The following is a 26132-nucleotide window of genomic DNA, read 5'->3' as shown; positions in this document are numbered from 1 at the left end:
TGGGATGCCAGAGCAGCGTTGGTCACCACAGGGTGACAGAGAACCCTGGTAGGCCTGAGCGCAGTTTGGCTGGAGGCTTATGTTTGCTTTGTAGCCCAGGGGCTTGTGTTTATGTTGCTGTTTGTTTATCACTGGTGGTCTGGGTGAGGCTATAAGGGGATGGAGGAGGCCTCATAGGGGACTCATGGCAGAGTGAGGACCCCAGCCCCAGTGTGGGTGTGGAGAGCCCTGGGAAAGGGGCAGCACTACGGAGAAGGCCCCAGTGAGGGAGAAGGCCCCAGGAGAGGGGCAGCATTACTGAGAAGCCCCAGTGAGAGAGGCAGCATTACAGAGAAGGCCCACAAGGTTTAGATACACAGAACACCTGGAGCAGGAGCACTGTGACCAAGTGGAAGAGAGGCAGCCTCCCTATAAAAACTCAACTCATCAAAGTTGTGGCGGGCGAGAATAGGAGGGTGCAAGTCAGAAACTTGGCACAGTAGAGGAGGCGACAGGGGATAGCACAGCGACCCTGCCGTCCCTCCTGTTACATTGTGCATTAATAGCACATATAGATGTGCCTACTGGGTATGTATTTCAGCCCAAACTTTGCATACCATATGAAGCACAAATATTTTGCATTACACAAAGAGAAGTAGCCTAGCCAGTAGCAAGGATGAAGGTCATTATTTACGCAGGGTGTACTTCAAGGAACTACAATTATGAGAGAGTATAGCTTTATGGAAGGGATTAGTCTTCAATTTGTTTTTTTGCAGTATGAATTTTTCCCTAATACTTACATACACTGACTGACTTGTATCTGCAGCCTCCAGAACTACTAGTCTCATTAGCTCATCATACCAATTGTCCTTCAACTGGTTCTAGAGGTCATGGATTATTGGTGGGATGACTACCAATATCCTACCCTACAACTAAGGAAAACATCACTTTTCAGAATAGCACTCACTGTGATTTTTGTGAATCAGGATTTAAGTGAAGAGAAGATAGCTCATTCCCATCATATCTCTTCTGAGGTTGTCAAAAATGTGTCAATTAGTGCCAATTTTGCTTGCATTTTTTATTTTATTTTTTTTAGGGTGACAACTCTTCACTGTGTAATAAACCTGTACCATTAACTCACTTCACATTCTATTTCCTTTCACCCCTCCCACTACTGAATTTGTAAAGTTAATAGTAAATGGCTAAACTTAAAAAAGAATGGTAAAGTCAGCAGTCTGGATTTGATTTTTTTTTTCCAAGCAGCTACACAAAGGGAGGAGAAATAGATTGAATCTCAGCTGACAACCAGATGTATAAAGCAAATGGATTTTCAAAGCCAATCACTGTGAAGAGCTAGCACCTGCTTATCAAGTAGTAAACCTGTTCTGTACAGCTGGCAGTGCATGAATTCTAAGTTTTCACTATCTGAACCCATTTAAAAAAAAAGAGAAAAAGAAGAAAATCAGCTCAGTTTCTCACTCCAATTTCATGTCATGTCAAAAGAGAACTCAAATGTGACATGTCAGTAATTGGCAATAACTAATGCAATTTTATTTTTTTAATTGTGAGGACTATTACCAAGAGTTGCAATGGATTATTCATCCCTGGTTATTTTTTAATCAAGATGGAATTGTATTCTAAAGAGATGTTCTAGTGCAAAGAGGAATATATTTGAGGAGATCCTTTGGCATGTTTTATACAGAAGGCTACCTAGATAGCTACCAGGGTCCCTTCTGGCCTTACAATATATGATCAGAAAAGGTTTCCAATACTTTAAATCTGATCTTTGAAAATTTTGTACAAAATCCTTCCCCTAATAATGCAAAGAGAACAAAGAGAATCTTTTAATATTAGTAAGGAGATGACCTGGCATGTATTTATTGGGGGGGGGAAAGCATTCAAACTATAAAACTGATATTATTTAAGAATTATACAGATTTGAATGCTTTCCTCTCCTCTGCACAGTCCATGTTGCTTGGCTTGCAGTGGGGGATGGACCAACAAGGCATATGCGTATCATCATCTGACCTCTTTGAGTCCTTGAAAAATCCAGTCTCTCTTCTCTCAGTCTGTGTTTTCAATCCTAGATAAGCTTTTGCATGTGTAGCATCTGTGCACTGTGAGCAGTCCCATTCACTTCAAATGAATGCCTTCAGTATGTAAAACACTTAACCCTGAACCACATCAACATCTGCAGAATTATAGCCAAAGCTGGCAAACTCTTCAGGGCTACGGACTCTCCTCTCACTATCTGTCCAGCTTTTTTTCTGATTCTAACTCAGGAAAATAGAAAAGAAACCAGCACAAATATTCTCTATGCAGACCGGTCAGGTGCTATTAGAACACAACTAAGAATGCCAAATGTGAAAAGCATGGAAGTAACAAGTGAGGGGAAAAGTTTCTTGCATTCCTGGCTGTTTTCTTCACATTGCCTAGAACATTGTAGACGGCACGCTGAGTACTCCGAGAGTACTGTGAGGTTCTAGTTTCCACCGCCAACTGATACCAACAATGATACGTACCCTACCTTCCTCAAGCTTTCAGTCTAGCATAAACCCTCAACAGCCACTCAGATGTTCTTGTAAATACAGGATAGGTACAGACGTTACACTTATTGTGTGGCAAGCATGCAGAAAGCACTCTACAGCTGTAACTGAAAAGATGGTCACAGCACATAAAGCACATAAAAAATGGCAGAGCCTGCTCTAAGGTAACCCTGGATGGATGTGGTATCAGACTACAGTGCTATGTGTTAGGACGCTGTGTTGAACATCTCTGCCTGATAGATTCCATTTAAGTCAAGGTAGGCCGCATTCTGCTGGCATCCCGTGGAGCGTTGCAGCACCCCATTCACGCCCCCCTCCTAGGATGGTGCTCTTGCCTAGGCAGAGATCACCCCCTCTTCCTGAGCACCAGACTGGCCTCACTGGCCTGAGGTGGTGAAACCCCTGTTTTCAACCCTCCATTTCTTCCCTCTGGTCATCTGAGAGTCACGGTTTGGCATGGGAGTGGGGGAGGAAGGGGTCTGTGTCCCAGCATCAGCCCCGGCACTGGGGCACTCGTGTCCCCAGGCCTTCCCTCTGCACCTCATCATGATGTACCCCACAGACCTGACGCAGAGTCCAGTGGAACCCATCGCACATGGGCTCAGCCCTGTGGGAGCCAGGCAGCGGCACTAATACCCCTTCCCAGACAACACATGGGGCCAGGCACTAAAGCTTGGCAAAAGCGGGCTGTATTCGATTCAGATTTGGATTTGGATTCAGATTTGGCCTAATTCAGGGGACAATGATTCGATTAATTGATTAAGATCACTGTCCCGATTCGATTTGGCCAAATCCAAATCTGAAGATTTGATGCTGCTTCAGAGAACTGGTGATTCGGCCATAGACACCTCTTTAAAAGTTTTTTTTTCCACATACCTCAAGATACCAGGCATGGCTCGTGAATGTTGTGATGCTGGGGCAGATGGAGCATCCCACAGGAGCATGGGGAGGCCCCCCATGCTCTCGGTGGTAGACCCGGAAGTGGACTGGAAGTACTTCCAGTCCACTTCTGGGTCTGCCGCGGAGCGTGTGTGGGGGGGGGACCACCACCCTGGCTCGGCAACCTGCTGCCAGGGACCTTGGGTGCTCCCCTAGATCCAGGAGGCACCAGTCGCTGAATTCACCAAATCAAATCAGCGACCAAAGCTTTGCACAGCGCTACCAGGCACCTTGCCAGTCAGACCCCTACATGGGGGTTTCTACTTCTAATACAGAAAGGGAGGGGAAAAGAAAGTGCATGAAATCCTTCTCTTGTGAAAATGCATGAATTCTTTCACATCCCCTACATGAGTGCTATGTCACAAACCCACAATATTTTGAGGTGTTTGTGGTATGTCATGCATGCTTTGTTAAATTAATTTACTGATATGGTGTGTTATGGTCTCTACATGTAGGTGGTATGGAGCTATATTTAACCTTATCATCCTTATGTTTATATGCACTGTGGTATTTGATATAAATGTATTTCTTATACACTAGAGTAGGGCCATGATTACATAACATGACAATGTTTTTTAGGTGTTACTATTTAAACAATGAGTTTTGCATTTGGGAGAATGGCTGAAAGAGGTAATCACCTAGAATCAGCATATGACATGATTTTTTTTTTTTAATAGTCAGTCAAACAGACCCTTGTGGATATGGTCTAAGTCTGAGGCACATGAGCCAGGCCCTTACAGACACTGGTGAATTTAAAAGGAAAGACCTGTAACAAGAATGACACCTGGCTATTCAGGGAAGGCCATTTCCCACAGCTAGTGAGAGACTATGATCTTTAGGATATTAGATTAGTAATCTTTATATCTGAAAGGATGTAAATATTTTCCTGGTCATAATTAGATCAGAGAAGATTTCTGGTTTGGTAAATAGACATCCTTGAAGGCAGGAAGTTATATGTATAGTATGGGCTCTTCAAGTATCCTATCCTTAATGTTTGTAAATGACCAGATAAGAAACCATACTTAAACCTTGCCATGAGAGCAAGTGCAGGTCTTTAGTTTTACCAGGCATAGGAAATGTCTTTAGGCCCTCAGCCAGTGGGTTGAGTATTCTGGCTGACAGGAGAAGCTGCAGGAGCCCCTGGCAGGAAGGTCAGAGGCAGCAGGTGCTCTCTAATCTGTTGAGCTGACAAGTGCAAACTGAGTTCTTAGTCCTGCATTCTTCAGGCTAAAATGAAGGGGTGACATAAAATCATCATTTTGATATTTTCATGTGTTTGCTTATTCTTGTATCTCATTCTGTATTGCACCATATGATTACTGATTTCTTATGTTTCATCTTGTTTTTATAATAAACCTTTTTATCTTTTATAAATTACTATTGTCAGTAGTAAGTGTGATTTCAGAGCATCTGACCATAACAAGAAGTCCTCTTCTATGGAAGGGGGTATCTACTAGGGCTGTGTGAGTCGGCAGTGATCCGATCCGGCTTTGGATCCACGATCCGATCCGGAGCTCTGGACTGGGTTTCCGCCTCAATCCGGCCGAAGCGGCTCCAATGCTTTGGAGCCGCCTCAGAGATCTGGCCATAGGGTATAATGGGGAATCAATGGAAGATCTATAACTTTGTTGTTTTTTGTATGATTTGGATGAAACTTGCAGGGGTGCTAGCCTCTGCCAATAGCATGAAGCCTGCCAGTGAAGGGATTTGGGGGGAACTGTACCCCAAATTCTTGAAAGCAAAACTCCTGTCACAGGGGAGTGTGTTATAACACCGGGGGGTTAAAACTGCAGGGGTGGTAGCTCTTGCTGAGGCCACAAAGCCTGCCAAGTTTCAAGAAGATCAGTGCAGAGGTTGGGGGGAACTGCACCCCAAGCTGCTGACAGGCAAAACTCCTGTCACGTCTATGTGTTACAACACATGGGGGGTCAAAACTGCAGGGATAGTAGCTCTGAGGCCACAAAGCCTGCTAGCTGTGAGTATGTGTCCTAGAGCAGGCCTGAGTGAGTGCTGGGTCCTGCCAGGCCACAAAGCCTGCAAGCTGTGTGTGTCTCGCTGGGAGAGTCTGTTGTTTGGGGCCCTGCACCGCAAGCTGCTGACAGGCAAAACTCTTGATGTGGGTGGGTGACACTGTGTGTGTTAAGGTGCGCCCTTCCTGGTGCAGGGGCCTCTGTACAACACAGCAGTGTGCCCAATGAGGCCTCCTCCTCCTATACAGCCTCATGCCCGGTCCTCTGCTTTACGTGACAACAGGTACAATAACTTAGCTGGCTCAACACCAGTAGCATCAGCAGCAGCATCAAAGGTACCCATATGGAACTGTTACAGAGCCTATCGTTTTATAAAGGAATTGACAGCAAGAAGTAAAGGTGTTGTGTTGGACATATGATGTTATTCATGGTGTGTGATGGCTTATTTTGTGTTTTTATGTCTATGTCTGTATTATGAAAAAAAAGAAGTACTTAAAAAAAATGTATCTTTTTTTTTCAGGCCCAGCTCTGAAAAGTGGTTTGTACATTCAAACAAGCACCTAACCTCATCGCCAGAACTGAAGCCAACTTCCTACAGCTCAAAACACAAAACCTGCCAACTGTCTCCAGTACCCCCACAAACTGCACACCAGAATCTATCAAAGACAACAAAACCCAACTACCTGTGGGGGCACATTCCTCACCAAAAAAATACTCTGCCTCCACTCTCTCAGGCCTGATCTTGAGGGGCGGACATCTGACAGCCCAGGCACCTCTGCACTTTTACCTGCGTTGCGACATCCCCCTTTCCCCCTTCCTCCCCCCCGATGCCTCCATTTCCATTTTCACTGACTGGCTTTCTTGCCTGCATTGCATGCCAGCCTCTGGATTCTTTACTATTCCTTCCATCCAGGACCAACTGCAGGTACTTCCTCAGCCTGACAAAGGCATTTTAAACCCTAAAGCTGGCATCCCAGGCAGCTAAGCTGAGCTCAATGGGAGCCTCACAACTGCACTGCAACCAGCAAGTGTCAGGCCTGTCAAAGACGTGATAGGTCCGGGCGTTCCCCGGCCAGGACTTTGTGTGTGGGTGTGCGTTAGCTGGAGGTTATGGCACCTCCTACCTGCTTTTCACCGGGGGATCATTGGTCCTGGCATTTATGGGGCTGCCGCGCCACCAGCAGTCCCACCAGGCCTCCCTACCCTGTGTGCCACACGTGGATGCCAACAAAGTTGGCATCATGGACAGCCTTCAGCACACTGGCCCCACTGTCGGTGACCCTGAGCCTGCGGGTGAGCTTGGCCTGCCCAATGAGCCACCCCTGCACCATGCGGTTCATGGCCCCCATGATCTCCCTTACCATGTGGGACTTATCCAGCACCTCGGCTTGCAGTAGAGCCCACTGACAGCCTGACTGATCGCATCAGTGCCCCTCAAGGGAGAGGCAGGCGTGATCGCCACCCTGGCAGGGTGCAGTTTTAGTGGTCATTCCCAGGACCTGGGGCCACCTCCTTCCCTATAGCATCAATCCCATACCTCCAAGTTCATCCTGGCAGGAGAATGAGCTCAGCAGGTACATGTTCTTCCCCTGCTGGCTGGTGATGCAGTTAGTGCCTCCTCTAGCTGAGAGCTGTAGCATTACTTGGCTTTTCAAAACCTCAAAAAAGGAAATTGGTGCAGATGGAGTGAGGAGAGTCACTCAGTCAGTCTGCAGGTGGAGCTTGGGGAACCCCAGCAGCAGGAGTTTCACCTTTAGGAACACCAGCTGCTCCACCAAACCAGGATCCAAGCAGGTGCAGTGGTGGGGTTTCACAACATCCCCAGCAATGCTGAACACCCTCTCACTTGGAACACTGGTCGGTGGACAGGACAGGTGTTGCCAGGCAACTGTGGCCAGACCCTGCCACATCGGGCTGTGGCTTGCCCAGTAGGCCAAGGGGTTGCATTCCTGTGCCTCCATATCCTCAGTGAGAGAGGTAGCCACCAAAGGCTTGGTGGTACCTGCCCAAGGCTGGGGTCTGGTGCATTTGGACCCCAGCATCGAAGCTATGTCCATGGCCCACATTGGCAGTGGCTGGTGTGGGGGAGATTGGCTGGTGCGGGAGTGCTGGCATGGGAAAGTGGATTCCCCTCTTCCACATCCCCTTGCCTCTGCACTTCAGCCTCCCTGACTTTGTTCACCAGCACCTGTGTCCAGTGATCAAGGGTTTTGGGGCTGCCAGTGCACATGTTCCCTTTCACCCTTGGGTCGCACTTGCCCACCGTCGTGTGGACCGTACTGGACCGCAAGGGATTCAGCGGAACATCGATCCCCTGGAACTTCTCCATTTGGTTCTCCAGTTCTCTCACTATGGGGATTGCCTGGCTAAGGAGGGCATCGCCGGTGCTAAGGGTCTTGGTGGCCTTGAGGAAGGGCTTGAGGACCACCAACATCTGGGAGATTGTACCCCACTGAGCTCTGTTCAGGGTGGTGCTGACCCCTATCTCCCCAAGCAAAGCCATCTCATGGATGGCCTTCTGTTGCTCCATCAGCCCCTCGAGCATCAGGTATGTGGAGTTCCACTGAGTCTCCACATCCTGTATGATTCTGTGCTGTGGGATGCTCAGCTTTGCCTGTTTCTTCTGCAGCATCTTGCCCCCCTTGCTGCTGCAGTGGAAGTAGCCTGCCACCTTCCTGCATTTTGAAATCAGCTGGCTTGCTTGTAGCAGTACTGGTGACGGTGCCATCACTGGCAGCCCTGTCCCCCTCCAAGGCATCCCTCACTATTAGGTGAAGCCTGTGTGCCACATAGCGGATGCATCACGGGCAGCCTTCACCATATTGGCCCTGTTGTCGGTGCCCATGAACCCATGGGTGATGTCGGCCTGCCCAATGAGCCACCCCTGCACCATGCGGTTCATGGCCCCCATGATCTCCCTTGCAGCGTGGGACTCATCCAGCACCTTGGCTTGCAGTAGAGCCCACCAACAGCCTGACTGATCACACCAGTGCCCCATGAGGGAGAGGTAGGCGTGTTTGCCACCCTGGCTGCTCCAGATGTCAGAGGTGAAGTTCAAGGCTACCTGCCGCCCTGCCTTGCACAGCTCCTCCCTCAAGTACTCCATGGATGCCTGTTACAGGGAGGGCACCACCACCCTGCTAAAGGTGGTGCATGCAGGCACTTTGTAAAATGGAGCCAGAAGTGTTACAAACCTCCTGAACCCTGGTCGCTCAACTAGGGAGAAGGCTGGCTATCCACAGCAAGCATCTCCACAATGCTCTGGGTGATCTCACGCACCTTGGGAACGCGCCCCGCTTTCTGTCCACCTTTCCCCCACTGGTACAGGGTGGCCTGCCTCTGCTTTGGGGGCAACGGGGCTTTGGAGTGAGCAGGGGACTTCCCTTTTGGCATGCTTGCACTGGTGCCAGGCTGAGCAGCAGGAAGAAGGGCAAGGGGGTGGTGCCTCCTCAGATGCAGCATCATGGCCATGGTGGAGAAGTGCCTCATGTCCTTGCCACAGCTCACGTGCCTTTGGCAGTGCTGGCAGATGGCAAACCTGGGATCATCTGCCACCTCAAAATGATCCCACACTACACTACTCCCCCGCTTCTGGGCTTCGACCCAGAAGTGCTGCTTTGGCATCCAAAGCCAGTCCGGATCTGAAGCGGGATCTGAAGACTCACACAGCCCTAGTATTTACAATTTCTGAGTGCACAACTGGATAAGGGTGTGATACTTCTAGCTGGCAAAATCCCCTGTGTTAAGAGCTGACAAAACTTGGGTTAGGTGGGTAAAGCTGAGATGCCGTAGGTCAGAGAAGTACCCATGGAGTATCTTAATCTGTTCTCAGTGGTCAAGCAGCAGAGGGCAGAGAGGCATTTGGGGCTGATGGGCATCCCTGAAGGTATGAGAACACCACTTGAGTGCATCTCAAAGGTGCATCTGACTGTATTCAGGGTCAAGCTATGTCACAACTCACCAATAGTCACAGATCCTTTGCTCAGGAAGAAGGCAGGACAGCATGGCACTTTAGAGACTAACTGTTTGGAGATGCATACGTTTTTAATGTAGTAGGCACCCAACAGCCTACTTTGTCAGATGAAGTAGGCTGTCATCTACAAATGTTTATGCGTCTCTGAACCAGTTAGTCTCTAAGGTCCCTGAACTTCAGATCAACTCATCTACCTCTCTTTTCTCAGCAAATGTAGGGATTTCTCCCATTTTTTGCTCCAGGGGTACAGACTGCTTCAAGAAGACAGTGAGATGACAAGTAGAAAATGGATTCCATTCCCCTCTATCTTGGCCCATGAAGCTGGCCAGCTTTGGAAACATGAGAAATACTGTATGAGTGTACAGGTTTACTCTGGAGAGCTCCCTCAGCCTGGAGTCCACAGCCCTTGGATTTTTCTTCGCTGGACTCAGGTGACACGTCCTAATGTAGGCTAGAGCATTTAGGTTGCAATACTTAATCCCTTTGCATTATCTCCAAAAGGAAGGCAATCAAAAAACACCACGTAGTCATTAGCTTAGATACTGCAATGAAAAGAAAAGGCATAATTAGCATCTACAAGCACTAAAATGAAAGCATAGAAGAAAATCTCCAATGCAGAGCAGAGATAAATGAAAAGCTGACCTGCAGAACCAAGTCATCTGTAAGCAACTGAAAGCAATTTGATAGCTGCTTTGACCTACTCTAAGAAAGGAACATTACAGGGGAGCACATGTGCTATTCTAATTAAGACTGAATCTGCGGTTCAACTACAAGCATTAACTGTATTTTCAGAGGCGCTTGGGTTCGACTGTCATTTTGGGTGGAGACTCAGGATAGAGCTGCCAGCAGGGGAGCAAAGTCCCCGGGACAGAGCTCTCAGCAGGGGAGCACATTAAAACCAAAATCGGTTTGGGCCTAGGGGTGCCTGTACATGAGCGCGGAGGCTGCACAGTGGGTTGGAGCAGACTCGATTAATCTGGTCAGACTGATTAATCGAGTCTGCTGGAGTGTGGTAATTACTGCACTCCAGCAGCCTCCGGAGCCTTGTGCATCAGCATCTCCACGTTAAAAACTGGAAGCAGGGGCACTTGAACTAAAGCACCTCTGGAGCGCATGTAGAAGTGCCTTAGGTGCTTAAATTCCTGACTAAGCTCTAAGAAGAATGTCCCTTTGCTACAGTTAGTGCTTGCGGCATAACATTCCGGCCTATGACTCTACCAGTCTGTTCCATTCTCATGATTAGAGGGTAGGGAGCAGTTATAGGCAAGGAAGTTACAGGCACCAAAATCATGACATTAGCTAAAATCCTAAGATTTTAAAAAAAATGATTGTTGAGTGTTTTTATTTGGTGTCTGGTTCTGGACTTGTATAGTGCATCGGGTGGGTGATGTTTTGGCATCGTCTGCACAGTAGCTAGATTGAAAGAAAAAAAAAAAGTTGAGATTCTTATGTAATCGTTTGATTCCAGGGGACAGGATTTTAAGAAAAACACCGAATACCACAAGCCTCACAGTGAAATGGTTGAAACAACCAATTGACTTATTTCAAAATCTACAAAAGCAAGATCAACCTCAAAATTAAAAGTGGATTTTATTCATTTTCAAGCACCTCAAAATAATAAGAATAAAATCAAACATAGAAAACCACAAGCAAGGATTCAGGCTATAGACAAAACTTACCTTAGTTACTTTACCCTACAGAAAGTACAGGCACATTAAGCTCAAGTCTGCATATCTTGGCACGTGCAAGTGTGCTCATGCAACAGTCTTGTTTCATCATAAGAATTTAGTTATCAATGGACAGAAATGGTTATTTAAAAAAAATATATATTGGCACCAAAATGGAAGCATTTCCCTTGGGGTTTTTTTTTCCATTTAAAAAAAAAAAGAATATATATGTATCTGATTCAGATTGGGCAACATTTCCTCAATCTGTGAGCTTATGGCTTGGTTTGGAAGTTATTCTAGCTAAGTGCTTAAACTAGTTCTTGGTCATTCTGCAATAAGAGCTCTTGCTCTAAGCAGTATATAATCCTATGACCTCGAGAACTGGGAAAGTGTAAGAGAATGAAGAGACATCAAGAAAGAAATGAATAAAGAGTATCAACAAAAATGAAGTGAAGAAGGAAAGAAATGAAAGTAAGCAAGAATAGCTTCAAAACTTGGAAACATTTAGATTGGTTTAATCAGCCTTTACACATCATAAAAAAGGAGTAGAAAGATGACATATAGCCCTACACACTGGTTTAATTAACCTGAATCTAATATAGAAATCCCGCAGTAAAAAGCAAAGGCAAAACTGCACCAGTATAAATTACATCAGCATGGATGTTATGGGTTTGCCAAATAACTGAGGATAGCCACTGGCTTAAGGCAAATGGTCTCCCACAACATAAGGTGAGATACTCAATAGTGCCCGCTGTGAACAACTATCCAGGTGAGCTGCTTTTCTGTCTGCTCTAAATCTTGGTTTAATTTAAACCTATCTACAAAACCATGTGTGTTACACCAATGAAAATGCGTTCTCTCTCCAGGTCCTAGGCGAGTTAAACAGAGACGAGAGAACAAAAAAAGTGCTTTTGCAACTAAGAACCATAATAACAGAATGCATCCTTATGACTTATTTTAATAATATAAAAACAAGTGCATTTTCCAAATGGTTTTCCAGAATATACAGGACTTAAAAATGATACTTTAAAACAACAACATTAATTACTTGAATTAACATACAGAATATTAACATTTTTAAGAATTTACAAGTTTATAAGCAACTATTAAAACACATACCAATATAAACACAGTTCATAACTAATTTTGGAAAGAACTAATTTTTATATTTTATTAGAATGAAAAGAACAAGTGAAATATTTTTTCTGTTATCCAATAATTTTAACTAGTATTTTTTAAAAGAGCAATTATTTATTGTATTCAAAACAGTAATAACCATCACATAGAAATTCATACTAAATTAGTACAGTTAATATTTGGTAGTTTGGAATTGTTATTATATGAATGAAATAACCAACTCAAAACAAGAGCATACAATATTTAATCTGTATATAAATTTCCCTCTCCATCCATTTCAGTTAATCAATAAAGGCAAAACATTTTTGTTGGAGTTTGGAAGGAGGAGAATCAATGATCACTATCATGTATTAATTAATATCTATTCTTACCAAGTATAGTATAAATGAACTACTATTTGCATAAGAGAACTTTTATGTTCAGTGAGATCTTATGAGGTCAATGCATATTGCATAATAGTTAAATATATTTACACACATACATGCACAAGTACTCACCCAACGGACAGGAAAGGCTCCTTTGATTCAAGTCTGTTAAGTAAATAACAAATGTTTAAAAAATGTATACGCGTATTGTATCTATCACATTTAAACAATGGACTTAAAAGGGTTGAGTGAATTTATTGCATTTGATTTGGTAAACAAGGCACAATTTGGAAACAACAGTAGCATATTATGGGTCTAATCCAATACTCCCTGGATTTTATTTTTAAAGAAGCAGCAAAATTAGGGCTTGATCAAAACTAAATTGACCTGTAAATTGACCTGTAAATGTTACAGCTTGGGAAGACTGTGGACAGGAAATGCAACAGAAACATTTTCATTCCTTTCATACTCCATATCCCCTCTCCCAGGCCTCCCCCATCCCAATGTTGCCTGCTGGGTTGTTCCACCCATGCCTTCCCAGGCCCTGCTTCAGGAAGACACTTTACTCTGTAAGCATTTTCTAAGCTTTATGCTTAAAGTTAGACATATACTGAAGTACCTTTCTTTCCTGATTTGAAGCCTTCCATGCTATCACCCTGCTTTTCTGTTCATCCACACAGCTCTTTGCAGAAAGTTATCACCTTTTTAGCTCAGGCACTTCAGGTAGACATGCCATGATAATGCTATGATATATCCTGGGTGCATCTACATGTGCACTTTACTGCAGAGCAGACTAATTCGTAGCAGAGTAAAGCATTACAGTCCACATGTGCACTGGTATTAGGCCACAGTAAAGAAATTAACTCGACTTTAAGATAGTATGGTTGGGATAGTACTATCTTATGCCAGGGTAATTTACTGTGATTAAACACCTGTGTAGACATTGACCATGGGGGTAAAATGTGCCCAGCCAGCAGGAGGCCAAACTCATGCCTGCTGTCCACACACGCAGTTCCACATTTCAGTGCCCTCATGCCCCAGCTAGCCCCTCCGCCACCCAACACAGCCACCCAGAACCTGCGCCCCCTGCCAATCTGGGCCTGCTCTGCCCTGGTTCAAATTGCTGCTGTCCCAGGCTCATGTGTAGATGTTGTGCCCAGGAGTACTTAGTCCAGGTCAAACTGCTCCAGAGTTTATTGCTTTGCATTAATTGCATGTATAGATGCACCCTCATACTATTAACTAACTGTCCGTGAAGACTACTAGATTGTGAGTGAAAGCTCTTACTGACTTACTTGGAGGGGTTAAGCAAAATCTAAGTGATACACAGGCTCTGGGCTGACACTCTGCAGAGGTGAATTTTCACTTGTAATGGTATTATAAAATCAGAGATGAAAAACATTTGACATTGTCTCTATAAAAATAAAGTAATCTTAGAGAAAGGCAGCATGTATTGATAGTTCTGGAAACGAACGTCTTCATTTTAACAACACCCAAAAACTGCACACACAGCAACACCTAGTTACTCTGAAGAAGCATGAAAGGAAATATAATATAGGTACATCACAAAAATCCAGATAGGTAACAATAACAGTTTAAAATACAGTATACATACAGCAACTTTTTCATCAAAATAAAAATGAGATTTAGTTTAAATGGTTATTACCAGCCAGCCAAAAGAGTGTTTTGAAAGATGTATTTATTACTGCACATTCTGAAGGCCAGTACTTTCAAGTTCAACAGGTTCACTTTAAATAATACTTGTCAATTTTTTGCAAAACATTTATATCTCAAAAAGAGGTTTCTAAAATTACTGGTAGAAACACATATGTGTCTGCCTTCATCTGGATTCTTGGATTGAGATATTTTTTACATTTAGTTTACTAGGATTGAATTGTGAGTTTTTCTGTGGTTTTTATTCATTTAGTAATGAGTAAAGAAAGGCCAAAAAGGACCCAAAATATATTATCTGTACACTTTTATCTCCTCTCCAGCACAGAAGTATAGGATCAGCTGTCTATATAGGATTTGATCCTGTGTGGGTTCAGGACCAATGAGGAGGGACGTGGCAGGTAGTAGATGATTCTGCATTCATGTGCTGATATATACCATACTCCCCTCCCCTCGAAAAAAACTGTAACCTAAGATTGGAATACCCTTACTGAAGAACTTCCAAGATAGTCCGTAGTGTGATACTTCTTTTGGAGCCACATGGACAGGAAGCAACATGACTGGAACCCATTATGTGAGTGTGCAGCCTTCTACAGAATCTCTTGTTTTTGTGGGTAAGTCCTGTTCCTATTGTGAGCACGACCATCAGTACAAAGCTCTGGTGATCTCATGGAATCCCCCTCTGCCCTATGTCTCCTGTGCACTTTTCCAAGTGAGGGGGAAGCCTGGGTCTGAGAAAGTGTCTTAGGGTTTGGCCCCTAGTATTTTTTTCTTAACAAAACAGATAAGCGAGAACTGAGAGCATGGATGCATTTTTGTACAAAGCTTTTGCTCTATAATTGTAAAGAGGACAGACCTGTGATGTCAGTATTGGAATGAAGGACATAGTCTGGAGGGTGTAATATGCAAAGGAAACATAGTTTAATGCCCTGTAGACAAAATAGTGCAATTAAAAATCTATTTGAAATCCATTCTCAAGATGGAATTCAATTTGCTTTAAATAGTTCTGCCCTATGTTTGACCCCTCTCCAGTATATTTGACTAAATGGTTTTAGATAATTTACTGCATTACTCCAAATTGTTTCAAATATCATAGGCAATAAGGTGTACAATTATCTATTGGCTTTTTATTTAAATTGGAAATTCAGTGTACACCAGTATGTTCTGTCTCCTTTATCGAAGGCATTCATCTATATGTATTAATATATCATAGCATCGAAAATTCTCCAATGTTCTGTAGCATTCTTATATACTTAAATGGGACACCTCATTAAAAGAAATGTTGGTGGAAGAAATAGAAATGTTCCTCCAAGAGAAAAACTATTACAACATAACTGAACTTTCTTAAATATATATGCAAACCTAAAAAATGCAATTAATAAACAGAGAAAATAATATCATAATAATAGTAATGAAATTGGAGCTGTTCAGGATTTTTTTTCCAAGTAGATCTTTCTCCATTAAAAATGCCTCTTTGTCAAAATTTCACTAAAATAAGCTAGTTTTGGCACAAGAAAAACGTTAGTAAATGACCTCATGGTTACAAGTATTTACCTAAGGCAAAATAGATTGGCATTGAAATCTCCTCTCTGCCTGATTCAGAGTCAAACATTTTTAAAGGTGTCTTATATTTGATATAGGACAGTAAAATTTTACAGGAGATGAAAACCATTTCCTACAAACTCAAAATGATGCACTGAAACGATTCATCGTATAATTGCTGTATACTGGCAATAGGGTTCCAACCAATGATATGGTGCTGTGTTGTTAAACTTTTGGAATAAGGGTATTAGAACCTTTTTGTTTTGCAACATCCTTATCCCATCAAACCTACAGTACTCATTGGAGAAAGAAGTTTTATCTTGACAGCCCAGATACGCTTTTTATAACACATTGCATTTTATGATTCTTCTGCCACTTAGTTGATTTATTCGCAAAGCTGACAAACTTGATTCTCTGTTCACTCTTCTATATCTTTGACATGCAGTAAATACAAAAAGTTTTTAAAGTTTATGGAAAACCATTCATATGATACTATAACAACTGAACTGTAGTTGTGTGAATTCCTCTGTGATCTGTCAAAATCCTTTGAGGAGGAGGAAGAAAATGAGGTTTATGCTAAGCCTTTAACCTTCTTACATAATTGTTCTATTAAGATTACAGGCAAGATCCCTCTTTATATCTGGGACCGGACCCAAGGTACATAAATCAATTTCATTTCTTGCTAAAGCATCCCATCTCTCCTTCCATGAATCTACATAAAGGAAATATGGATACATCACTGAAAAAACAAATAGTGTAGAAGACAAACGGGTTTTCAGCCAAGTGGTCCTCTAGGGTAATTTGGAATCTATATGTTTCCTGATGATGTCCAGTTATATCTAGCTAACACATAAGCAAAGAGCTTCAAATGTTGTAATTTTGTTGGCTCTCTTATTTTCATATCTGAAGTGTGACAAAACTGGTTATCAGAGCAAGCAAAAATCAGAAACCAACATTTGAACATTGACTAGTGATTTGGGGAACCACACTGGAAATCAAATTTAAGACTATGGGTAACTCAGCACTTGAAACTTGACTATATTGTTGGTGTCACCTTGGCTAGATTTACAGTCGGAGAATAATGACTCCAAAATAGCAAGTACAAACAGCTACAAACTCAGTTTGCAGATAAATCTTCCTGCAGTTTTTTAGTGTCAGTTTGAGGTCCTCAAGTAGTACATCCCCACAAACTGGAATGTGTATTTCCCCAGGGACAAAGAGCAGTGACACAATGTGTGTCATGAATGACTGGTGACTCCCATGCTTGGGGTGGGGATCATGGCGGTGAGTGGGGACCACCCGCAGCTGCCACCAGTGGTGTCAGTGGTGAGGGAGTGGTGGCAAGGGGCAGGCAGTGAGTGGGGATTGCCTACAGCCAGAGGCGGCTGCATCAAGAGTGGTGGGGGGCAGTAACTGCCTGCAGACGCCACTTGGGGGGGGGGGGGGGGGCACGTGCCTCCCCCTACATATCGCCGATAGTGTGCGTCACTGCTACCTGCCTTTGGGGAACCCCCATGCCTGTGCACTCTGGAGCACAGCACATTGCCCCATGTGGGGTAGGGGAGGCTGGGGGCAGCAGTTGGGCTGGCCCCAGCAGCCCTACCTGGGGTCCTAGGAGCCTCTGGGAGCTGCAACCATGGCAATCCTGGAACAGGGAGTCTAGCTGGCAGCTGGAGCATGGCTCCAGCTTACTGGGCTCCAGTTTCAGGCAGCATGTGCTGCTGCCACATGCACCTCCCTGCTTTTTTTAGGAGTGGTTTTTTTTAACACCGGGATCTCTTGGTGTCACCACCTCCCCACCGCAAATTAGCAGTACAGGGAATGCATGCATGTGCAGCGCATGTGGTGTATGGTGCCTCAGACAGGTCTGTGGTGCTGTATACTGCATGTGCACACTCATCTGGACATGCCCAATAGGGTTAAAGGGCTTTTGCAACACTTTTTCATGCTCATTCCATGGAATATATAGCAATAGTTGGAGTGCTGTAACACCTGGGGAGAGTCCTATTCCATGTATGTATAGTATGAAGCTATACATACATGGAAGACACTAGAAAGAACATCATGAAGTGAAACGTTCTTATATTCTTATGAGGTCTCAGTAGAGACCTCATTTTGCAAATGTCAACATTTAAATGGCCAAAGGAAGGCTGAAAACAACTCACTTGCAGACATGTGGGGTGTACTTTTGTACAAAACCAACCTAGAACCATCTGTCTTCATGTTTGACTCTTAGCTCTGTTATGTAGTGTATGATTAGAATATAACCTCACATTTTTCCTTATGGGAAACGTTTTGTTCTGGAAGACATAGGAAGTTAATTTCTCTGATAGGAATCAAGTTAATTCAGCTTTATATTCTGGCAGTTTAAGAAAGTTTTGCCAATTGAAAGACATTCTGAACTTCAGAGACTTGATGGATTGGCTCTGTAGTATTGCGGTATTTTTCTTACAATTGATACGGTTGACTTACTTACCTGCCAAACATATTTATCCTTGTGCACCCTATCTTTTTATAAGCACAGATTTTAGCAGAACCATGGTAAATCACAGATGAGTTAGATTTACAACCATCTTTCCTTGCACATCAATTAACATTTAAGTTAGTAGCCAAGGACAAATTACCACTAAGGAACCACTCTGAATAATCTTAGAATCAGCATAAACTCCTCAGGTATTAATTTGTGTCGCATCATCCTCCATGTGTGGACCCATGGACTGATTGATAAGCAACAGCAAGAGGATTCAACAACTTTCTCTTCAATAATTTGTTAGGCAGGATTGCTCATATCTTGTCCTCTGTCTTCAGTTATTTTTGCAACAGTAGATGTATTATTCCTGTTGATCGCTCCCCAAATGCTCATTTAGGACAAGCAAACACTTGTAATGGAAACAAGGAAACAACATCTTAGTGATTTGAGGAACTTGCTTGCAGAATCATACAAGACACAGAAATCACAGGCTGGAGTTTTTAAAGGGATATGTAATGTTCTATTGTTACTTACAGGTTTGGGGAGTTAAAACCATTATTATCCAATGAACACATTTAAACTGGAATTTAGAAATCAGAAAAAGTTTCTAATGATCAAAGGGGTGAAGCTTTATGTGGTCTTCCAAAAAAAAAGCATAAACGCAAAATGGGTGAAACAAAGAGTCTCAACTGCTTCAAGATGCAGGCTCAACAAATTTCTGGAAAGAACAGATTGATAGGACAGGGCTGAGTATAGAGCAATATGTGCAAGAAATATATATGATACATGGATTCAAGCATCTCTACATAGGAGAAACTGCTTCTGCTGGTTGCCTGTAGAGCCCAGAAACAAATATTCTTGCCCCATGAATGCATTTCTTGACTTCTCCCCTCTCTCAATGTCATGTTTCTATAAAACTTCCACAGGAATGGATATTGGTCACAGCTGCTAGTGGGAGTCATAGATTCATAGACTGTTAGGGGCTGGAAGGGATGTTGCAGACCGTCGGGTCCAGCCCCACCGCTCCAGGCAGGAAGACAACTGGGGTTAGATGATGCCAGTGAGGTGACTGTCCAGCCTCCTCTTGAAAACTACCCGTGACTGCATCATTTCTGAAAAAGTTTATTCCACAGTCTGGACACCCTGACTGTGAAGGAGTTTTTCCTGGTAATAAGCCTGAAGTGGCCTTCCAGGAGTTGGTATCCATTGCTCCTGGCTTTCCCCAGGGGTAACCTAGTGAACAGTTGTTCACCAAGCTCCTGCTGCACTCCTCTGATATAGCGGTAAGCCGCTATCAAGTCCTCTCTCAACCTTTTCTTCTTTGTCTGTCTGGGATACACTGGTACTCTGACAAGTACTTAGCAAGCTCTCACATTCCTGGCTGGAGGGTATTGCTCATGAACTCTGGATCAAACTAATGACCAGGTACGTGGGTGGAAAGAGCTTTTTCATCTCAGTCAGACAATGCATAAACCATGAAGGGTGAGTATTTTTGGGTTGGTTTTTTTGGGGGTGGGGGAAGGCGAGGTTGGAAAGTGTGGGGTTTTTTTGCCTGGGAAGTGGTCCTCCTTTTAGACAGGTGGCAGCGTAGATTTACACCTTACAGACTAACTTAATTAGAGATGTATAGCATAAGCTTTTGTACGCAGAAGGCTTACTTCATCAGATGTTGTAAAGCACCTCCATCAGCAGTGCCTCTTTCTTTTACCACCCGCTTCCTTACCCTTTGTATTCCAATCACTGCTTTCTATTGGGCAGCTCTGCTTCCTTCACAGCATCTGATGAGGGGGTGTAGAGGAGCTGGGGAGAGGAGGGCAAAGAGAAAGAAGTGGGCGCAGCAGAAGTGGAGTCAGGGGACAGAGTGAAGGGGGGAAGCAGGTGCAAGGGGAGCAAGCCTGGGAGCTTCCCTTCTGCCTGGATTGAACCCAGATGCCCCATGTTCTAAGGGAGTAGGGCCAAGGGTGGGCAGGAAGCTGCCAGATGGGTGGAATCAGTCCCCTGCTACCCCACTGGGTTTCATAACTTCCTGGCATCTCCTCACCCACATGCCCACCATGTTCCCCTGCCTGGAAGTCAGTGGGGGAGCTGGTGGGTGAGCAGGAAGCTACAGGGACCAACAGGGCAGCATGGTTTGCAGGGAGCCTGAGAATAGGGAGGGAAGGGGAACCCACCACTGCTGGCTGATGCAACCATTCTCAGGCTGATGGGGGCAGTAGGGAAGTGATCCAAGCTGTGGGGAAGGATGATCCAAGTGATGGGGGGGGAGGAGGGGGCATTATACAGGAAAACAGGGGGGTGATTGATGGGTAATTTAAGTTGCTCAATAGGGGAGCCCCTGTCCCCTTTCCCCACTTGCCCCTTTTCTCCTCTTCCTTCCCCTCTCCCCCGCTCGACCTTATACTTCAGCTAGAGGGCCAGGCAGGCAAAGCAAACTTCACAGCTTCTCATTACCTCCTTGGTCTCCAGTCGTCTAGCTGCAGGTCTCAGCTGTGTACATTAGAGAGAGTATGAACCCTTAACATGTGAATGTTCACAGCACATGCTAACTGTAACACAGCCTATCCTTCCTTAGAGTTAGCATGTTAACTACACCCTTTAGCATTCATAACCACTCTTGCACATTTCAGCTTTGCGGTATATATTGATTCTTTCTAAAGTTTAGCCATAAGGGAAAAAACAAAGGTTTATTTACAATAATAAACATCCATTTCTCCATCAGATTTTCTCTGTGTGGATTTATAATATTATCTCTGCATGTCATTTAGTTTCTGACTAGTAAGGTATGATAATTATATTTCTACCATAATCATCTGGCTCCTGCTGTACAAGTATCAGTTCATTTAACAGCAATAATTTTTTCCCAAGACATGGGGTAGAGTCATATTTTAACCTCAGTTCTTGGGAGATAACTTGTCTGAAAATAATTTGATGGCATAATTTGAAGTTGTCATGACTCTCATTCATTCCCTTTTTTAACGACAGAGAAAAAGACCATGTTTGCTTGTCCAGGAGAATTTTTTTGACCAATCTACAGGGCTACTTGTTTTCTCTAGGACACATCTCTATAGTACCTAAGCAGACTCAGATTTTTAAAATGGACATTGTGGACTGAGCCTGGCATGGAGTAAAGAATATTCATATAATGAATCACATCAAGCTCAGTTTAGTGGGTTGGCAGCTGTGTGCTGAACCAGATGTAGCACAAAAAGGGTTTTCAAGGTCAGCCCAAGATAAAACACATTTCATGCTTTTTAACGTCTCCGTGACATTTTATATTGTATAGTTTTGACAGATGTACAGATCATACTCCAAGATATAGCTAATTTTGTACTGAACCTCTGAATCTAGTTGTACAATTTATATATACAGTTTTCAGAAGCTCAGTTTCTCTCAGGAATTCCTCTATGACTATCTATGAATATATTCCACTGGTGTTCCTAGGGAATTTATTATCTGAGTTTGACCAGTAGGAAACTTCTCCAGAATTATTTCCACAGGCGTGGATTGACAATTGTAAAGCAAAATATAAGACCATGGACTGGTTCTTCCAGACTAGTATTGGGCAACCTTTTCAAGTTGTGGGGCAGAATGAGGCAGATCAGGAGAGGTGGATGGATGCTAGGACCTGGCACATGCTGTACATGTCTATCTTTTCTCTATGGTTATTATGAGAAAAACTCTCACAACCACTGCTTTTCCCTAGAGTGGGGAAGAGTGATCACCACCAAAAGCCCCTATGGCTAAAGCCCCACATCTACAGGCTCAATCATATGGCACTGCAGACCATAGATTGCTAGCCCATTCTACACAACTGCCTCTTGTTTGTACTCATTTGGACTGGATGAAGCATGAGTCAGGCAAAGCTGGGTTTGATACTACAGTAATGTGTACCTTGTCTTAATAGAAAAGAATGCTGTTGGTATAACAAAGAGGAATGGCTTTTTTCCCCAATAAAGGGAGTTTAGCTAACCCCCACACAAACTTAACTAAAGTTGTGACTTGAGTATTAGGTAGGTAGAGAGAAAAAAACCGGAAAGGCTCTGGGTTATGTAAAGGACATCTAATGTAATATTTTCAGAAAGGTAGAAGTAGTGTATCTTATGACTGTTACTCAAAGGAGCTTTGACTATTTCAGTATATTTTTGTACCTGTCATTTAATATATTTGGCTCTGTATACCTATAACTTGTCAATAAAATCTGTTTTTATTACTTATGACAATCAGAATGGGGACATGGATTCAGTTATGTAAAAATGACCATTGCCAAGTTCTTCTGTGACAAACAGAACTCTCAGTTTGGGAGAGGCAAGTCCTGGATTTAGGGGTGATGGACTAGCTAAAAGTCACAGGTAAAAGATAGTTATTACTTCCTGCCCAAACCATGCCACCCTTGAAAATGACACTGGAGTAAAAAGTGACCTAAACTTAACTTGCTCTGAATACCACAATTTTAAGGTATTGTGCTCCACTCTTGGCAAGTTTAGCTCTGAATTCTACAAGTGGAATTCTTGAAATATAAAGACATTCTTTTTTTTTTTTTTTTTTTGGATAAGGGACATCCTCAGTATCAATTTCATTCACTAAACTGTACATAGAAAATATGTTCCTTTTGGTGTGTCCACCCAGCTAGCTAAAGGAAGCAAAATCTAGAGAAAAACTGCAACCCTACACTAAGATGTCAGTTTCCATCTGTTTATCTGAGGTCTCACCTGGGGTATTGTGTCCACTATGTAAGAAGGATGTGGATAGATTGGAAACGGTCCAGTGCGCAGTGACAAAAATGAGTAGAGACTGAAAGAACTAGAGTTATTTAGCCCAGAGATGAGAAGGCTGAGGGGGGATTTGGTAACAGTCTTCAAATACCTAAAAGCCAGTTATAGGGAGGTTTGGAGATGGACTTTTGTTTAGAACCATAGCAGACAGGACTAGGAGTGATGGCTTAAAACTGCAGCAAAGGAAATGTAGGTTGGAGATTAGGAGGATCTTTCTTGACTATGAGTGTGGCCCAGTATTGGAGCAGGTTGCCTAGGAAGGCTGTGAAATCTTCATTTTGCAAATTGTCAAGAGCAGGTTGGACAGACAACTGGCTGGGATGGTTTAGTCAGAGAGGATCCTACCTTGAGCAGGGGGTTGGACTAGATGACCTTGTGAGAGCCCTTCTAGCCCTACTTTCCTATGACCCTGCTTATTGCCCACTAATAGCTACTAAACACTGAAAAAGCATCAAATGCAACAGTGAAAGAAAAACATGACAGCATAATCAGCGGTTTTCTGCAGGATTCTCTCTCTGACAACTTTAATTTTTTCATGAAGCTGATGTCATCTCATCAGCTTTGCCTTGAATCAAAGTAAGAATACCTAAGTCAATATGTACCCATCTGAACTTTTCCAGAATTAATTTATCAGAAAAGGTTGAATAAAATAGTGTTGACTGATCTAATGCAAACAATCAATATGAGTTTTCTGTATGGCTATTCATAGTCACAAATAGATGAAGGTTAATGTCTGCAAGCCTTTTGAGGATTCCCAAGTAGAGGTTCAATCTTTTTTTTCTGTCAGTGGCACTATTAAAATATACAAGTGAAGTAACTGGAGAAATGCTATACTAACAAGAGCTATAGTATGATAGGATAACATGACACGTATTTTGACATAAGTAGATACTTCTACATCGTTCATTTTCCAGAAGCCTTATCATAATCTTAAGCATCTTCAGGAATCCACATTTTAAATTTCCATTAAAAAAAAAATCTGCTTAAACAAAAATTTTGGAAAGCCCAAGAAATTAAAAGAAGCTAATTTTAATGCATTTATCAAAGAATAAATTAATGTTGGAACCCACCTGGATAGATAATGTGTTTAAGAAGAGAATACCAAGTCATCAGGTAATAAACTTATGGGACTATTTCACCACTAAAGGAAACTGGACATTAATATTTTGCTATGTGCCACTGTGCGTCACACACAACCCAAGCTCTCTTCTCCTTATGTTCTTTGTAGTCATATTCAATAACCCACTACCTCATAAACTCAGCATGCTCTAAATCTCTTCCTCTGATATTATTCACAGTATTTTTAAATATAATACCCAACTGCTATCTAAAAAATTGCAACCTCCACTCATCTAACCTCCCTTTGTTTATTCATAGAACATTAAAGCTATTAATGAAATCTCATATTTCTATTACCATTTACAGGCCATTTACACTGTGTCTGTACAGTGCAATCTCAGCAGCTCTGAGATGGAAATTACAAGTTTGTATACAATGAGGGAGTGTTATTGTTAGGGATCCAATACCTAATTAGTGGCTCACAAATCTATGTGAGCCGCACAGCACTCCCTTGCAACCCAGATTGCCTGTTATACTGAACCCCTGGAAGCTTCATAAATTCTGACTTTTCTAATTTTAAAATGAAAAGTCTTAATGTTTGCTTCACAGGTTAGTAAAAACATGCATTGTTTGCTCTATGGCCTTTCTGTATGCCCCCATTTTTTAAGGCTCCTATAATATCATTAGTAGCGTAGTTACCATAATCATGTGAATAGTGATGCATATTACCATAAATATAGTTATTAACTATTTCTCCCAGGCTGTGACTCTGATATAAATGCATGTCACAAACAAGAATATTCCTCTGCTTTTGCTTTATGTGTTGTAAATATATGGTAGATACTACTCTATATAAACTAGACAAACACAGCTGGAGAACTACAGAATAGGTCACTTTTACATCTGGGACTTGAGGAGGAAGATCCATTTTCTATTTTATAGAATAACAGAAAATTAGGGTTGGAAGGGACCTCAAGAGATCATTTAATCTACCCCCCTGCTCAAGGCAGGACCATCCCCAACTAGATCATCCCAGCCAAAGCTTTGTCTAACTGGGTTTTGAAAACCTCAAATGATAGAGATTCTTCCACCCCTCTGGGTAAATAGTTCCAGTGTTTTACTACATTCCTCAAAAGACAGTTCTTCCTAATATCTAACCTAAACTTCCCTTTTTTCAACTTGAGACCATTGCCCCTTGTTCTGCCACCTGCCACTATTGAGAACGGTCTAGCTCCATCCTCTTTTGAACCCCCTTTCAGGTAGTTGAAGGCTGCTATTCAATCTCATTCTCCTCTACTCTAGACTAAATAAGCCTAGTTCCCTCAGTCTTTCCTCATAAGTCATATCCCCCAGCCCCCTCACCATTTTTGTTGCCCTCTGCCGGACCCTCTCCAATTTGTCCACATCCACTCTGTAGTGGGGGGCCCAAAAATGAACACAGTTCTCTGCAGATGTGGCCTCACCACTGCTGAATAGAATGCAATAATTACTTCCCTTGACCTACTGGCAACACTCCTACCGATGCAGCCCAGTATGCTGTTAGCATTCTGTGCAACAAGGGCACACTGTTGGCTCATATTCAACTTATTGTCCACTGTAACCCCTGGGTCCTTTTCTGCAGAGCTGTTGCCCAGTCAGTCAGCCCCCAGCCTGTATTGGTGCATGGGATTGTTCTGTCCTAAGCGCAGAACTTTGCACTTTTACTTGTTGAACCTCATGAGATTCCTTTTGGCCCAATCCTCCAATTTGTCTAGTCACTCTGAATCCTAACCCTACCCTACAGGGTATCTACTGCTCCCCCCAGCTTGGTATCATCTGCAGACTTGCTCAGGGTGCACTCTATGCCACCTTCCAGTTTGCTAATGAAGAAGTTGAACAAAACTGGCCCCAGGACTGACCCCTGGGACACTCCACTTGATACTGGCTGCCAACTAGACATTGAGCCATTGATTGCTACTCTCTGAGCCTGATGCTCCAGCAAGTTTCATATGCACCTTACAGTCCATTCATCCAGCCCACACTTCCTTAGCTTGCCTGTGAGA

At 43.2% G+C, this 26132-nt stretch overlaps 1 protein-coding gene across 2 annotated transcripts in view; it reads right to left on the bottom strand.

Annotated features, from left to right (window-relative positions):
• Positions 1-26132, bottom strand: part of RALYL (RALY RNA binding protein like) — a 369506-nt gene that overhangs the window by 88447 nt on the left and 254927 nt on the right. For both annotated transcript variants that reach the window (XM_025201808.1, XM_025201807.1), the window contains exon 3: positions 12709-12741. In XM_025201808.1, the coding sequence (XP_025057593.1) occupies positions 12709-12741 (33 nt within the window). The remainder of the gene's footprint in view (positions 1-12708; positions 12742-26132) is intronic.

Source organism: Alligator sinensis, unplaced genomic scaffold, assembly GCF_000455745.1.
Source record: "Alligator sinensis unplaced genomic scaffold, ASM45574v1 scaffold340_1, whole genome shotgun sequence".
NCBI classification, from domain to species: Eukaryota; Metazoa; Chordata; order Crocodylia; family Alligatoridae; genus Alligator; species Alligator sinensis.
This window is presented reverse-complemented; position numbering and strand designations above follow the sequence as displayed.